Source organism: Triticum aestivum, chromosome 3B (genome assembly GCF_018294505.1).
Source record: "Triticum aestivum cultivar Chinese Spring chromosome 3B, IWGSC CS RefSeq v2.1, whole genome shotgun sequence".
In the NCBI taxonomy this organism is placed as follows: domain Eukaryota; kingdom Viridiplantae; phylum Streptophyta; class Magnoliopsida; order Poales; family Poaceae; genus Triticum; species Triticum aestivum.
Genome location: NC_057801.1, coordinates 529,565,958 through 529,583,282, shown reverse-complemented (window position 1 = coordinate 529,583,282; position 17,325 = coordinate 529,565,958). Strand labels below are relative to the sequence as shown.

The 17,325-nt window shown below is 52.6% G+C and overlaps 1 protein-coding gene across 1 annotated transcript; it reads right to left on the bottom strand.

Annotated features, from left to right (window-relative positions):
- Positions 1 to 12,562: 12,562 nt before the first annotated feature.
- Positions 12,563 to 15,466, bottom strand: LOC123070735 (RGG repeats nuclear RNA binding protein A). The gene is made up of 5 exons (XM_044494045.1): positions 15,163 to 15,466; positions 14,332 to 14,987; positions 13,969 to 14,206; positions 13,672 to 13,878; positions 12,563 to 13,446 (listed from the first exon to the last, which is right to left on the bottom strand). The coding sequence occupies exons 4-5, from the start codon at positions 13,849 to 13,851 to the stop codon at positions 13,135 to 13,137; spliced, it is 492 nt and encodes a 163-aa protein (XP_044349980.1). The 5' UTR covers positions 13,852 to 13,878; positions 13,969 to 14,206; positions 14,332 to 14,987; positions 15,163 to 15,466; the 3' UTR covers positions 12,563 to 13,134.
- Between the last annotated feature and the right edge of the window lie 1,859 nt (positions 15,467 to 17,325).

Here is a 17,325-nt window from a genome sequence, read left to right as displayed (position 1 = left end):
GAGCACTGGGTTGCGGCTAAGCCCCCGAGTGAGAGGTTTGCTCTTCACTCGGTAGGATTTTTATATCTTAGGCGAGCACTGGGCTGCAGCTAAGCCCCCGAGTGAGAGGTTTGCTCTTCACTTGGTAGGAATTTGATAACTTAGGCGAGTACTTGGACTGCAGCTAAGCCTCCAAGTGGAAGTCTGGCTTACCACTTGGTAGGATTTTTATAACTTAGGCGAGTACTTGGACTGCAGCTAAGCCTCCGAGTGGAAGTCTGGCTTACCACTCGGTAGGAATTTGATAACTTAGGCGAGTACTTGGACTGCAACTAAGCCTCCGAGTGGAAGTCTGGCTTACCACTCGGTAGGATTTTTATAACTTAGGCGAGTACTTGGACTGCAGCTAAGCCTCCGAGTGGAAGTCTGGCTTACCACTCGGTAGGATTTTTATAACTTAGGCGAGTACTTGGACTGCAGCTAAGCCTCCGAGTGGAAGTCTGGCTTACAACTCGGTAGGATTTTTATATCTTAGGCGAGTACTTGGACTGCAGCTAAGCCCCCGAGTGGAAGTCTGGCTTACCACTCGGTAGGATTTTATTTAATCTTAGGCGAAACAGATTCGCAGCTAAGCCTCCGAGTGGGAGTCTGGCTCACCACTCGGTAAGGATTTTATTTAATCTTAAGCGAAACGGATTCGCAGCTAAGCCTCCGAGTGGGAGTCTGGCTCACCACTCGATAAGGATTTTTACAAACTTAGGCGAAACGGATTCGCGGCTAAGTCACCCACTGAGGGGAAAATTTTATTGGACAAAATAAAAAGTGACAAGAATTATGGAGGAACTATGACACTATTATTTTGAAATCCATGAACTACAGGAGTACTTTATTGCAACTCATCTGAGTGATAAACTTAAGTGTAAAATGGGCGGAGTAGTTCCGCGTTCCAAGCTCAGGGCTCGTCGATATTATGTTCGACGTTGTAAAGACGGTACGCCCCGTTGTGGAGAACTTTGGTGACGATGAAGGGTCCTTCCCAAGAAGGAGCAAGCTTGTGATGTTTCTTCTGATCCACTCGGAGAACTAAATCTCCTTCCTGGAAGGCTCGACCCCTCACATTTCTGGCGTGGAAACGACGCAAATCTTGTTGGTAGATGGTCGATCGGATCAGAGCCATCTCCCTTTCTTCCTCTAAAAGGTCGACTGCGTCCTGCCGCGCTTGTTCAGCTTCTGCTTCGTTGTAGATCTCAACTCGAGGAGCATTGTGGAGAAGATCACTCAGCAAGACTGCTTGAGCTCCGTAGACCAAGAAGAATGGAGTTCTTCCGATCGATCGATTAGGTGTGGTCCGCAGTCCCCAAAGCACCGAGGGAAGTTCGTCGACCCACGCTCCAGCTGCATGCTTGAGATCACGCATCAGTCGGGGTTTCAATCCCTTCAGAATCAGGCCATTGGCTCGCTCTGCTTGTCCATTCGTCTGCGGATGGGCGACCGAAGCGTAGTCGACTCTTGTGCCTTGAGAGTTGCAGAAATCCCTGAATTCCTTCGAGTCAAAGTTCGACCCATTATCCGTAATGATGCTGTGCGGGACTCCATATCTGAATATCAGTTCCCTGATGAAGCTAACAACATTACCGGCATCAAGGTTCTTGATTGGTTTAGCCTCAATCCACTTGGTGAACTTGTCGACTGCCACCAGTACATGCGTAAAGCCACTTCGACCTGTTCTCAAAGGACCGACCATGTCCAACCCCCATACTGCGAAAGGCCAGATGAGTGGAATGGTCTTCAGAGCTGATGCAGGCTTGTGCGACATATTCGAGTAGAACTGACATCCCTCGCACTTATCCACTATTTCCTTTGCCATCTCATTCGCCTTTGGCCAGTAAAATCCGGCTCGGTATGCTTCGGCCACGATGGTCCGAGAGGACGCATGATGACCACAGGTCCCCGAGTGGATATCATTAAGGATGATTCGACCTTCTTCTGGTGTTATGCACTTCTGACCAACTCCAGTCGCGCTTTCTCTATATAACTGTCCTTTGATTACGGTAAAGGCTTTAGATCGACGGACGATCTGTCGAGCCTCTTCCTCATCCTCCGGAAGCTCTTTTCTCAGGATATATGCGATATACGGAACTGTCCAGTTGGGAATGACCACCAAGACCTCCATGACCAAGTCGACCACTGCTGGGACTTCAACCTCAGTCGGATCTGTGGCACTCTTGGGCTGTGGAGCTTCTTCGGTGAAAGGATCTTCTTTGACTGACGGAGAGTGTATATGCTCCAAGAACACACCACTCGGAATGGCTCCTCTCTTGGAACCTATCTTTGCTAGATCATCAGCTGCTTGATTTTTCAGTTGGGGTATATGATGGAGCTCCAACCCCTCGAACTTCTTTTCCAGCTTCCTCACTGCACTGCAGTATCCAGTCATGGTTGGGCTTCTCACGTCCCACTCCTTCATCACTTGGTTGACCACTAAATCTGAATTGCCATAGACCATCAGGCGACGGACGCCGAGTGAAATGGCCATGCGCAATCCGTATAAGAGGGCCTCATACTCTGCCTCATTGTTGGAGGAATCAAAGTGAATCTGGAGCACATATCTGAGCTTATCTCCTCTGGGGGAAACCAGGACAACCCCAGCACCGGAACCATTCAACATCTTAGAGCCATCAAAAAACATGGTCCAATGCTTCGAGTGAACTTCAGTCGGCTGCTGCTGTTCAATCCACTCAGCGAGGAAATCTGCTATTGCCTCGGACTTAATGGCTTTCTTTGCTTCAAACTTGATATCAACGGGAAGAAGTTCAATCGCCCATTTCGCCACTCGACCAGTTGCATCTCTGTTGTGCAAAATCTCTGATAGTGGAGCGTCGCTGACGACTGTGATGGAATGATCAGAGAAATAATGAGCAACCTTCTTTGTGGTCATGTATATTCCATACACAAGCTTCTGATAATGAGGATATCTCTGCTTGGATGGAGTCAAGACTTCAGACAAATAATACACTGGGCGCTGAACTTTGAAAGCTTTTCCTTCTTCTTCCCGCTCGACCGTAAGCACTGTACTGACAACTTGTCCTGTGGCTGCAATATAAAGCAACAGAGGCTCTTTGTCTTCGGAAACGAGAAAACCGAGTAACTTGCCACCAGGGACTCCGAATGTGCACTTTGATGGATTGAGCTTGATATCATACCTTCTGAGGTTGGCAAATGTTTCGGCGAGGTCAGCGAGCAGGTCGGAACCTTTTCGTGACTTGACGACGATATCATCCATATACGCTTCCACATTCCGACTGATTTGAGTGAGTAGACACTTCTGAATCATTCACATAAATGTGGCTCCGGCATTCTTGAGGCCGAATGGCATGGTGATATAGCAGAAGCACCCGAATGGAGTGATGAAAGCTGTTTTTACCTCGTCGGATCCATACAGACGGATCTAGTGGTACCCGGAGTAGGCGTCTAGAAAAGACAATCTCTCGCATCCCGCAGTCGAGTCAACAATTTGATCTATGCGAGGGAGAGGAAAATGATCTTTCGGGCAGGCCCAGTTGATGTGCTTGAAATCAATGCACATTCGGAGCGATTTGTCCTTCTTAGGGACCATGACGACATTAGCGAGCCATTCGGAGTGGTATATCTCTCGGATAAGTCCTGCCGCCAACAGTCGAGCCACTTCCTCACCAATGGCTTTTCTCTTCTGGACGGCGGACCGCCGAAGATGCTCTTTGACTGGTTTTGCTGATGAGTGGACTCTTAGGCGATGCTCAGCCAGTCCCCTGGGAACACCTGGCATGTCAGCGGGCTTCCATGCAAAAATGTCCCAGTTCTCACGGAGGAACTGGATGAGCGCTTCTTCCTATTTCGGGTCGAGTGTTGTGGAGATGTGGGTCGGGGCTGCATCGGGGTCGGTCGGGTGAATGTGAACAGGCTTCATCTCACCGGACGACTGAAATGCAGATTCTGTGGCGGGTTTCTTGGATCGCAGCAAATCACTCGGATCTGCGTTTTGCTTGTATTCTTCAAACTCGACCGCTGTCACCTGGGAATCAGCAATCTTTGAGCCCTTCTGAAAGCACTCTTCTGCCTTTTTCTGATCACCGGTGACAGTGATCACTCCTTTGGGGCCGGGCATCTTAAATTTGAGGTATACGTAACATGGTCGAGCCATGAACCGTGCATAAGCTGGTCTCCCCAAAATGGCATGATATGCACTCTGAAAATCCACGACCTCAAACGTCAACTTCTCTTTGCGAAAATGTTTCGAATCACCAAACACCACGTCCAGAGCTATTTGGCCGAGTGACTCGGCTTTCTTCCCTGGTATAACTCCATGAAAGCTCATGTTACTGGTGCTCAGTCGGGACATCGGAATGCCCATTCCTTTCAGTGTGTCTGCATACGACAAATTCAGCCCGCTACCACCGTCCATCAGACCTTTTGTCAGTCGAGTGCCTTCGACAACTGGATCGACCACCAAGGCTTGCCTCCCAGGGGTGGCAATATGAGTCGGGTGATCAGATTGGTCGAATGTGATGGGTGTTTGGGACCATCTCAGATAATTTGCTTTTGCTGGGGTAACCATGTTCACCTCGCGGTTAATGACTTTCAATCGACTCTTGCTTTCCACATCTGCAAAGATCATCAGAGTGGAGTTGACATGCGGATATCCTTCCTCACTGTCCTCCTTGTCTTCGGCCTTGTCCGACTCCTTTTCCTTGTCTTTAGACTGTTTTCCTTGAAACTGCTGGATCAGGAGTCGACATTGGCGAGTGGTATGCTTTGGGTAAATGATATTCCCCTCTTCGTCTTTCTTCGTGTGGATGTGACACGACATATCCATCACGTCGTTCCCTTCTTTATCCTTTACCTTCTTAGGGTTCCAGGATCCTTTTGGTTTCCCTTTAAACTTTCCATGAGTCACGGCCAGAGCCTCTCCAGGAGCTGCCGGTTCAGCCTTCCGCTTCTGTTTCCGACTGGTGTTTCCCTTCTCCGACTGGTTTGGCTTGTGCTTGCCGCTTCGGAGTCAGTCTTCTTCTTCGGCGTTGGCGTACTTGGTAGCAATTTCCATCATCCGACTCAAGGTCATGTCTCCGGTTCGACCAAATTTCAAACTCAATTCTCTGTTCTTGACACCATCCTTGAAGGCGTAGACTGCCTGATGATCAGACACATTCTCCACAGTATGGTGCAAAGTGATCCATCTCTGAATATACTCCTTGAGAGTCTCATTGGTCTTATGCATGCAGACTTGCAGCTCCGTCAATCCAGCCGGTCGCTTGCAAGTTCCTTCAAACGTTCTGATGAACACTCGGGACAGATCTTCCCAAGTGTAAATGCTGCTAGGAGGTAACTGATTCAACCATGCTCTGGCAGAACCTTCCAACATGAGGGGCAAATGCTTCATGGCCACCTTCCCACCACCAATCTAAACCGCCACTCGGTAGTCCTCAAGCCAAGTTTCAGGCTTAGACTCACCGGTGAACTTGCTGACTCCTGTTGCCAACCTGAAATTGGGAGGAATCACTGCGGCTCTGATAGCTCTGCTGAAACATTCCGGACCAGAAACGTGCACTCGACTGCTCGTGGGCGCATCTCTGTCGAGTCCACCTCGATGGGCTCTGTTCCGGTTGACCAAGCCTTGCACGATAATGGATCGCGCGTCGAAGCCTGGTTCTCTGGGGTCGACTGGAACTCTTCGCCCCGCACTGAGCTGACGTCTGTCATCTTGCTGCCGAGGAGCGTAAGACCCACCCCTTGGAGGGGAAGTGGGCACTCAACGCCTATCATCTCGGTCGTGTCGGTCTCTATATTGGTCTCGCCGATTCTCGCGCCCTTCACGCCGCGGAGGCGATCTGGGACTGTGAGCCGACTGAACCGTATTCGTAGCGACGGATCGACTGTGAATTTTGTTGCGCGACTGTGACACGGCTGAATTCTGATCTCCTGCTGCCCGGAGCAGATCCTTGATCTGCATCAAGCCTCTGCCAGCTTCCGACTGAGAGGGCTGGATGGACTCTGCTATACGGGTCGCAGATGCTAAATTCTGGATTGGGGTTCGATATACCTGAGTCGGCGGGAAGAGTTGATGTCGACTGGCGTCGGGAACTCGTTGTCGCACGCGCTCGTCGAGTGCTCGCTGAAGATTCTCCAGGCGAGCGCGTTCGGCCAAATTGGCCAAACGTTCCTCCTCCAAGGGGCGAGCCTCGGGGGTTTCTCCTGCGATGGGAGTATGCAGGGCATCCATGTTCCTGCGGCGAAGTTCCTCTCTTTGCAGAGAGTCGAGTGGCTCGGGCTGGTACTCTTCATGGTCTCGTGCGGGGTCGCCTCCGTCGCCTGCCCCACCATCACGGGCGAAGCCAGGGGGGCTGCGAGGCCCGTCGACCATCAGGATTTCCGCCGCTGGATCACTGCTATCGCATTCGGATGCAGTCTCTACGGAGCCAGTCGACAGATCGAACATGCCGTAGAGAGATTCGTCGGGCTCGATTGCCGCAACTTGGGTGGTGGCCGTCTGGCGAGCCACCGCGTGTCTCACCCGCCGCTGAAGCCTCGACCGACCCGAGCGCTTGCGCTGGCGGGAGACCGGGAGGGTGGTCGATAGGGGAGTCGACCGATATGGGGTCGACGGTTGCCGCAGCAGAACGCCGCGGACACATGCGCGAAAATGCGTCGCACCGCGGATGGGGAGCGCATCGACGTCGAGTGGAGCCTCCTGGAGCCAGGCGGAGTCGTCGGCGACGAAGATGAGGGCACCAAGACGAATCTCTCGACCCTCGACCAAAACTCCAGCAGCTACCATGATGAAAGTACTCGGAAGAATCGCAACTTCTCCACAAAATCGCTAAAACACCGGCCCCACGGTGGGCGCCAACTGTCGTGGATCTAAACCTGACAGTAGAGTGGGGGGTAGGTATGGAGAGGCAAGGTCCTAGCTATGGAGAGGTTGTAAACACAAGAGATGTACGAGTTCAGGCCCTTCTTGGAGGAAGTAAAAGCCCTACGTCTCGGAGCCCGGAGGCGGTCGAGTGGATTATGTGTATATGGATTACAAGGTGCCAAACCCTTCTGCCTATGGAGGGGGGTGGCTTATATAGAGTGCGCCAGGACCCCAGCCAACCCACGTAATGAAGGGTTTAAGGTATATTAAGTCCGGGGCGTTACTGGTAACGCCCCACATAAAGTGTCTTTACTATCACAAAGTCTACTTAATTACAGACCGTTGCAGTGCAGAGTGCCTCTTGAGCTTCTGGTGGTCGAGTGAGTCTTCGTGGTCGAGTCCTTCAAGTCAGTCGAGTGAGCCCCTCGTAGGTCGACTGGAAGGTGATATCTTCTAAGGGTGTCCTTGGACAGGGTACTTAGATCAGGTCTGCGACCCTACCCTAGGTACATGACTCCATCACTACCTCCTTCGCTTCGGGCCGCCAATGCGCGGGAGCCGGCTGGCGGAGCTAGGCCGCCTCCCCTTCACCTTCACGATGCAGGACTTCGCCGACCGCTTCCAGGCCTTGGCGTGCCACGCGCCCGGCGTGACGGCTCATCAGCGGGTCGTGCTCTTCGTCGGCAGTCTACCGGATCATATCCATGTGGACGTGGAGCTTCGGGGACCCCAGGACCTCTAGACGGTGATGTACTACGCTCGCGCCTTCGAGCGTCGCACGCAGGCCCTGCAGTAGGCGGCACCGTCTCAGTGGGGGCCGCCAGCCAGCCAGGCCGCCCCCGACACCACCTATGCCGGGCCGCCCACCTCCGGCCGCTCCAACGACTACCATTCCGGTCGCGACGCGGCCCTTCCGCCGGCTTACCCCGACCGAGCAGCTCGAGCGCCGCTGCCAGGGGCTTTGATATAACTGCGATGAACCCTACATGTCGGGCCATGTATGCCCGCGACTCTTCTACTTGGAGGCAGCTGACTACGTCAAGGAGGACACGGCCGCCGAGGGGCTCGGTGACTTGGCCGCCCCTGTTTCTATGAAGGTTGCACCGACGGCCGCTCCGGCAACGACTCTAGTGGTCTCCCTCCATGCACTCGCGGGCATCCGAGACGAGCGGACTATGCTCTTGCCGGTGATGATCTACGGCGAGCGCCTGGTGGCCCTCCTGGATACGGGCTCCACGCATAACTTCCTGCCCGAGGCGATCATGCGCCGCTTAGCGCTACAGCCGACGGGAGGGGAGCAACTCCGGGTCACCGTGGCTAACGGCGACCGACTCTGCTGCCACGGGTTGGCGCGAAACGTGCCCATCACCATCGGCGACGAGCACTTCACCATCACATGCGCCGGCATCGACTTGGGCTGCTTCGACTTCATCCTCGGCATCGACTTCTTGCAGACCCTCGGTCCCATCCTATGGGACTTCGACGCCCTGACGATGACCTTCTGGCGCCAGGGGTACCGCGTCCAGTGGGAGGGCGTGGGTGGCGCCTCACCGGCAGCGCCGCAGATGCAGCTGGCCGCGACTGCTGCAGGGCCCGAGCACCCTTTGTTGGATCATCTTCTACAGCAGCACCGCGACCTCTTCGACGAGCCTCAGGGTCTTCCGCCAGCCTGGGTGTATGATCACCGCATTCATATCCTGCCAGGCACGGCGCCGGTGGCGGTGTGCCCCTACCGCTACCCCCAGCTGCAGAAGGATGAGCTGGAGCACCAGTGCACGCTCATGCTCGCCTTGGGCATCATCCGAATCTCTACTTCGCCGTTTTCGGCGCCGGTCCTCCTCGTCCGTAAGTTGGACGACACATGGCGCTTCTACATCGGCTACCGTGCCCTTAATGCCCAGACGCTGAAGGACAAATTTCCTATTCCGGTCATCGACGAGCTCCTGGACGAGCTACATGGGGCACGCTTCTTCACCAAGCTCGACCTCCGTTCGGGCTACCACCAGGTGCGGATGCACCCAGACGATGTCGCGAAAACGGCGTTTCGGACTCATCACGGCCACTTCGAGTTCTTGGTGATGCTTTTTGGCCTCTCCAATGCCCCAGCGTCCTTCCTGGCCTTCATGAACGACATCCTCCGCCCCTACTTGCGTCGGTTTGTGCTTGTTTTCTTTGATGACATTCTTATCAACAGCGCCTCATGGGCGGAGCACCTTCAGCACGTCGCCATCGTCTTCAACGAGCTTCGAGCGCACCATCTTCATCTTAAGCGCTCGAAGTGCTCGTTCGGCACGCCTTCAGTCGCCTACCTTGGCCACGTCTTCTCGGCCGAGGGTGACGCTATGGACGCCGACAAGGTGGCGGCCGTGGTGGACTGGCCGACGCCGCACTCACCGCGGGCTCTCCGCGGCTTCTTGGGCCTCGCCGTGTACTACCGGAAATTTATCCAGGAGTTCGGCATCATCGCGTCTCCGCTCACACGCCTGTTGCGATGCGACGCCTTCGCCTGGGATGCGGAGGCCACTGAGGCGTTCGAGGCCCTCAAGAGGGCCCTCACGATGGGTCCCGTCCTCCAGATGCCCAACTTCGACCGTCCGTTCATGGTGGACTGCGATGCCTCCCGTGTGGGGTTCAGCGTCGTCCTCCATCAGGGCGACGGTCCGCTTGCGTTCTTCAGCAGGCCCTTCACCACGCGCCATCATAAGCTCGCGGCCTATGAGCGGGAGCTCATTGGCTTGGTGCAGGCCATGCACCAATGGCGGCCATACCTTTGGGGGCGACCGTTCCGTATTCGCACGAATCACTACAGCCTCAAGTTCTTACTGGACCAATGGCTCTCGACTGTGCCGCAGCACCACTGGATAAGTAAGCTCTTTGGCTTCGACTTCACCGTCGAGTATCGTTCGGGCCATCTTAACATCGTAGCCGTCGCCCTGTCCCGCCCCGACGCCGACCATGACGCGGACGCCGGCACCACCGACGGGGCGGCCCTCTGCATCCGCTCGGGGCCCTCCTTTGCCCTCATAGACGACATCCACAGGGCCACCGTAGAGGCGCCGGACACTTAGCTCCTTCCGCAGCGTCTCGATGACAGCGACTTGGAGGAGCCGTGGCGTTTGGCGGATGGCTTGCTCCTGCATGGGCGCCGCCTCTTCGTGCCGGATCACGGCGACCTTCATGACCCGGTTCTACTGCTGGCACACTCGGCCGGCCACGAGGGCGTGCAGAAGACCCTCCACCGTCTCCGCGCCGATTTCTACCTTCCCGGCGATCGGGCCCTGGTCCGAGACTGGGTATGGTCTTGTCTTACGTGCCAGCGTAACAAGACGGAGACATAGCGGCCGGCTGGGCTGCTACAGCCCTTGGAGGTGCCCTCTCAGGTCTAGGCCGATATCTCTATGGACTTCATCGAGGGCCTCCCCAAGGTGGGAGGCAAGTCCGTCATCCTCACGGTGGTCGACCGCTTCTCCAAGTACGCACACTTCATCGCGCTCGGCCATCCCTACACCGCCACCTCCGTGGCCCGTGCTTTCTTCGACGACATCGTCCGCCTACATGGGTTTCCCTCTTCGATCGTCAGCGACCGGGACCCAGTATTCATGGGGCATGTCTGGCGCGATCTCTTCCGAATGGCGGGCATGAAGCTCTGCCTCAACACGGCCTTCCTTCCTCGGACGGACGGCCAATCCGAGGTGGTCAACAAGGTGATTGCCATGTATTTGCGTTGTGTGACAGGTGGTCGTCCTCGTGCTTGGGTGGACTGGCTAGCATGGGCGGAGTGCTGCTACAACACATCTTATCACTCCGCCCTGCGCGCTACGCCATTCAAGGTGGTCTATGGCCAACCGCCCCCGCCCATCCTGCCGGTTGACCCAGAGACGGCTAGGACGGAGGCGGCAGGCGACCTTCACAGCCGGGACGAGATGCTTGCGGAGGTGCAACAACGCCTCGTTCAGGCCCAGCAGTTGGCCAAGCACTACTACGATGGCCACCACCGCGAGGCGGGGTTCGCGGTGGGCGACTGGGTGTTGCTGCGTCTTCTTCACCACTCTACGCAGTCCCTTGACCCGCGCGCGAAGCGTAAGCTGGGTCCTCGCTACGCTGGGCCATTTTCCGTGCTGGAGCGCATCGGCAAGGTGGCCTACCGCCTTCAGCTTCCGGCCGGTGCTCGCATCCACGACGTCTTTCATGTGGGGTTGTTGAAGCCCTTCCGTGGGGATCCGCCGGCGGCCACGCCGCCACTTCCTCCGACTTCCGACGGCCGTTTCCTTTCCGGACCGGCGAAGGTGTTGCAGGTCCAGCTGCGTCGCAGGGTGTGGTACTTGTTGATCCAGTGGGAAGGCCTGCCGGAGGAGGACGCAACTTGGGAGCAACGTGACAAGTTCCACCATCACTATCCAGACTTCCAGCTCGAGGACGAGCTGTTTGCGCAGGCGGGGACAGATGTTATGACCGGCGTCACTTATAGCCGGAGGAGGCCCAATGGGCGCGTCTAGTTAGGGGCTTAGCCCAAGTTATTTTATTTTTAGCAGCGAGGTTATAAAAACAGTTGTAAGACCCTCGTTTGGAATTAAGCAATAAGACATAATCTATTGCCCGGCTCCCAGAGGAGCCGGAACCCTAACCTAGCCGCCGCTTCTCCCATCGCCGCCGCCTTCCCCTCTGCGCGAGACGGCGCCCACACGTAGGCCGCCGCGGTCACGAGCTCGTCCACCTCCCTCCTTCCCCTACAATCTTCGGCCAAGACCCGGTAGAACCCTAGCTCCTACCATATTGTTCTTAGTATCTCTGGAGTGCGTATCCATCAAAATTAGCTTTACAAGTGAGAATTGGATCAGGTTGCCTGTGTTCCACAAAACAGTGATAGCAAAAACAGGAGAGTTCAGACTAATGAGCATCTTTGGCATGCCATGGATAATTTGTCAAACTACTAGCATGTAAATCAGAAATAACTTCCAGCTTAAGTCTGGAAGTGTACTTGTCATACACCCAGCAAAAAAATTGAGCAGTTTAAACAGCCTGCAGAAGTGCACGAGCAACTGATTATGTAGAAGATGTCAATATTTATAACAGCCAAGTTTATGCACGGCCGTGAAATGGCATCAAGGAGATATAATATATGTGAGTGTTACAAACTAGTAACAATGTACTGAGAACTTGTGTACAGAAGAACATTAAAGAATTAGAGAATGTCATGGATGGTTTGTGAACATCTTTTCTGCTGTCTTAATTCATATAGTGCAGCTTACCTACTGTGTTATGTGAATTAGAGAATGCAACGATAAAATTTAGCCTATAGGGACTAAATGTCTTTACGACATTGTTCTTTGGCTCAGAGTTTTCACATGTTAGCACTTGCTAAGTATTTGTAACTGAACATAGTGGATGCGATGGAAAGGATAATAGTACTGCAGTAGTGCCACAAAATATCGAGAACAAAAAATTGCAGGGTTTAGACTAAAGAACATCCTTTGGTGTGTCATGAATAATTATCAAATCACACATGCATAAAGAGTAACTTCTAGTTCTAGCTTAAGTGTACCTGTCATGCAGAACCTGATCCTGAAAACATTTTTTCCTTCAGAGGGCATGATGATAAAGTGCTTGATTTTGCCAAAAATCTTCTGCTTCCTATTGCAATTTCAACGACAACAAAACCATATCACAGCCCACACTTCATCAGAAACAAAACAATTGACAAGTAAACTAACACCAAAGCTTATAATAAACCCAGGGCAACACATGATACCACGTAGTAGCTCTGTTACAAAACTGTCTCCTCTTCTTTCCTCTAAACTCTCCTCTCCCTCTTAATAATAAGAAAGAAAAGAAGACCTATCTAGGCCTGGGACTACGCCTGAGATGCGCCACCTAGAGCTGGGAAGTCGGCCTCTGTGATCACCACTTTATCCTCCTTTAGCTTGGGAGCTTGCCTCTGCCAGTAGTTGCCGCCCTGGTGGTATCCGCCATTGCCCCGCCCACTGTTGTTGTACCCACCCCGGTAACCATTGTAGCCATCCTGGTGCTGCTGGTAACCGTTGCCCCGGCCACCATTGTACCGGCCTTGCTCCTGGCGGTTTCCATTGTAGGCATCCCTGCGCTCCTGGTAACCACCATTGCCCCGGCCACCACCATTGTACCTGCCTTGCTCCCGGCGGTCTCCATTGCAGGCATCCCTGCGCTCCTGGTAGTACCCACCCTGCTGATCCCAGCGCTCGCCATTGTACCCATCCTGGCGCTCCTGGTACCTGCCGCTGCCCCTGCCGCTATTGTACCCACCTTGCTGGTAAGTGGTAGCCGCCTTGCCGGTGCTCGCCATTGTAACCCTCAACCCTCCTTGGGGCGCCACTATCGTTGGCGTTGGCCTTGGCCTCGGCGTTGTGGAACACGATGGAGTTATGGCCGCGGCCAGCATTGTAGACCCGGCACTCAGAGCTGCTATCACGGCTGCTGCAGCCATTGTAAGCACCGTTGCCACGGCCTCCCCTGTAGCCGCCATTTTGAGGGCGCCTCAGTGGGGTAGGAGGCACGTACTCTGAACCATCCTCTGGCTTCAGGTACTCCTGGATGCTGATAGCCTGCAGCAAAAAGCAGCAGTAAGGATCACACTGTCACTAACAAGCACAATACAAATTAAACAGCACTGAAGTAGTGATCGTACATTCTAAGGACATGCCTAGATTTCAGAAGATGGTTCAGTAAGGTAAAACATGCCCCTTTCATATCTCAGCATCAAAATTCAAAATGCATATTGTTGGAAGATTAAAAAGTTGTAAAAAGAAAAGATGAGTTAATTTCACTACCTTGCGAGGTTTGGCTTCCTTTGCAGCAGCCTCCTTTGCCTTGCGAACATTTTCCGCCTTCAATTTAGCATCATCCTCAATCTTCTTCTTCTCTAAGAGCTGGAGACCCTCAAAATCTACAGCAGCAGCCCTCCTCTCCTCAGGTTTAGAGGCCTCCTTGGACTTCTTCCTTTCTTGCATCTTCTCATATTCTTCAAGGGCAATCACCTGCTCCAAATTAGCACATCACTAAAAATCTTGAAAAACAGAGCAAAGGGTCTGTACGTGAGGCAAGTATCCACAAGTGTAGAAAAGTACAATTTTCTCTTGTTCAATGGGAGCCTCCTGCTCTTCCTGAGCAGTCTCATTAGGAGCATCCCCATCAGAGTCTTCCTTCTAGGCTTTTGCTTCTTCAGCTCCCTCTTGACAGAGCCACTGAGACACTTGGTCTTATTGGTCTTATCCTTCTTCTAGGCTCCCTCATTATCGGCACCTTCTCCCTCTGGCTTCTTTTCGGCACCCTCTCCCTCTTCTTAAAATCATCTTTTTGCACATCCTTGCATCAGTTTCAAACATCAATGAGGTTAACTTGAAGGATAATGGTTACGTTTCACAACAAAGCAAGGAAAACTTGTACAATAACCAACAGAAAATAAAAGGTCAAGGCTCGGTGGAAGATACCCTGTAGACTTGTCAGATTCAGAGGCAGGGACGGCTTCAACAACATTCTGAGCAGGGGCTTCCACCTGCTTTTCCTCAGCAGCAGGCTCCACCTTCCCTTCAGACTTCTGATCAACACCAGAAGCAGACACAGAGGATGGCTTACTCTTAGGCCTATACTGCAGGTTCTCCCTTCTGTACTGCCTGTCATCCCTGCCGCTGCCATTGCGGTGGCAGAGATCCTCAGAGAGCAGAAAATACCTCTGTCAAACCCTTGAGTCAATCACTCACAATAAATCCAAAAAAGAAACAAAGATGAAGTCTGAAAAGACCCAACATTTACTAGCTCAAATCCATTCGCAAAAAGAACGCAGAGAGGTTCCCCTATTGCAGAAATAAGCACCGGATGGAAGAAAAGGAAACTAAAGGAACATCTAACAGAAAATGCCATCTTTTATGGGCATCAATGATTACAGTATAGTGGCATATGTGCAGTAAAATCTGCATTTTTTGTTCTAGTATATGGCTTCCTAAGCCAATTTTGCTAAAACTCTACGTGAGTTCAGCAAAGTCCTACGGGACAGGGCTAATATAAAACCTAAACTACTCATGCAGTCGGTCCTCTGGAACTCTTCCACTCCAGTGTTGGGTCGATCCTCCTCGTTGACGCGCCAGCACTGCATAAGAATCATGGAAAGAAAATGTTAGGAGAGAGAATTGCGGGATCGAAGCTACAAGAAGTGGGGATTTCGCTCGAGCAGGAACCCTAGTTGAGACCCCCAAAGAAAGAAAGAAAGAAAGAAAGAAAGAAAGAGGAAGAAAGCGGTGGATTGGGGGGATGGGGGGACTCACCACTAGTTCTTCCGAAGCTTGATATGCGCATGGCGGCGACCTTTCTTTGCTTGCTCACCGGCAATCCGCTCCTCCGCCGGGCGCTGCAGCATCTCGAATCGCCTCTCCCGGCAGCGCGACGCGTGCTCGAAGATGAGGGCGACGGTGACCCCGCTCTCCTCCCAGCCGCAGAGGGGGCAGCGTCCCGTCGTCGTCCACCCCGAATCGCTCGGCCAAGGGGCCGCGGTCGAGGAGGAAGACGCCCTCTCCATCGATCCTGCTCCTGCGGTCGAGATCTAGCGACAAGATGTTTTGCGCGCAAGCCCTCTTTCTGTTTCTCGGGGGCTCCCAGGGGTAGAATGCAGATTACGCGATTCTAAGGGGCCTCCCTTTTATAGCCCAACTTACGTTTTCTTCCAGGTCGGATTTTCCCTGGTTGAGAAAAAAAATGTAACGGGATTTCTTCTGTATTTGTTTTCTACTCCCTCCACACCAAAATATAAAAAATTGGCTAAAAATATAGCTCGCATCAGCATATAATACATGTTCAAGCCACACTTTTGACTGTATAAGATCTTGTTTATATAGGCAGTCGGTGATCCGTAGTAGACCCTGTGTAGTAGGAAGAAAAATCGGGGTCGTACTATTTAGACGGATGCTCACTGGTCTGAATTGATAAGGACCCCCGAGGGCGAATTCCTCAGAGTGGTCAAAGACATGGATGGAGCTCAAGTCGTTGGCGTTGATCCAATTTGAGATAGCATCGATGAAGATCTCATTGGTGTTGCTTATCCAATCGGACATCATACGTTAGGTCTTTACGGTCGACATCGGTTATCAAGAGCATTTTGCAATGTACCTAACAACAATAATAGTTAAATGTTGATTTGCTTAGTAGTATGACGTAACCTCGGGTTGTCAGATGAACACGACACATAAGTATCACCTAGGTTGGTTCCGTCTTGACGTGTGTAATAGCTCTACTCCTTTTCTTTTAGATCAACAAGTACAATGGTGGGGGTGCAACGAGAGTCTCAATGAGTTAAAGGCCAACTCAAGAGTTCTACGTGTACTACTAGGGAAAACCTTATACATGGATGCTTAGCAGTAGCGCCGGTTATAAGGAGACGCTAGTGATAATTAACAGTAGCTCGTGGTTACATAGGGCGCTACTGCTATCTGTCCACGAAACCACGCTACGCCTCCCCCCCCCCCCGAGAAGGAGGTCGAATAGGATTAGGAGAAGGGGGCGGCGCCCCCCTCTTTCCTTCTCCCCCTCTCTCTTCCCCTCTTTCGCCCTTCGGTAAAAGGAAAGGGGGGGGGCGAATCCTACTAGGAGCCCAAGTAGGATTCCTCCTACTTGGGCGCGCCTAGGGCTGGCTCCCTCCCTCTCCCTCCTTTATATATGTGGGGGGAGGCGCCTAGAATACACATCAATTGTTCCTAGGTGTCGTGGAATTATCACGTCAGATGTCCTAGTGTGAGGACTTAGTCGTGGAGCCATCGCAGCGAGATTAGCTTAAAGGGGTTAAACTGGACAAAGGACATGGGGAGTTTATACTGGTTCGGCCTCTTGCGGTGAAGGTAAAAGCCTACGATCTAGTTGTGGTGGAATTGATGGGGTCTCGATGATCAAGGAGCGAATCCGCTTTACCTAGATCTCGAGTTGTTGTTTCTTGTCCCTGAACCGCCGCCGGGTTGTCCCTTTATATACACAGGTTGACACCCGGCGGTTTACAGAATCCCGACGCCAGCTCATACACGTGTCCGGCTCGGTTTCTACCTTTTCCTAACTTACAACACAAGTTACATATTACATGGCGGTTTATGTCTACGGGCTCTAATCCACCTTTGGGCCTTGGGCCTTTAGATCTCAATAGTAAAGCGCCATATTCCTTGTCTTCATGGGCTTCAATGCGGATGACTCCTTATGAGTATAACCCGGCCCCTCCTGGGCGGTTTATACTCAGTAGTTATATCCCCAACATTAGGCCCCAGATTGATTTGAACATGTTCATGTCAATCTTCAATACTTAGGAAAATTTCTTCTTAAACATCTTCATGTGAACCTTGTAAACCACCATGATGTCATCTTCATGTGAATCTTGTAAACCGTCGTGACGTCATCTTCCAAGATTGTAATAAACCGCCATGACGTCACCTGCTTATTAAAACCGTATATCC

Coding starts and splice junctions, on each gene's coding strand:
- LOC123070735 (XM_044494045.1), bottom strand. CDS start 13,851: ATGCAAGAAAGGAAGAAGTCCAAGGAGGCCTCTAAACCTGAGGAGAGG. Junction 13,447..13,671: donor AGGAAGCCAAACCTCGCAAG/GTAGTGAAATTA, acceptor TTTTTGCTGCAG/GCTATCAGCATCCAGGAGTA.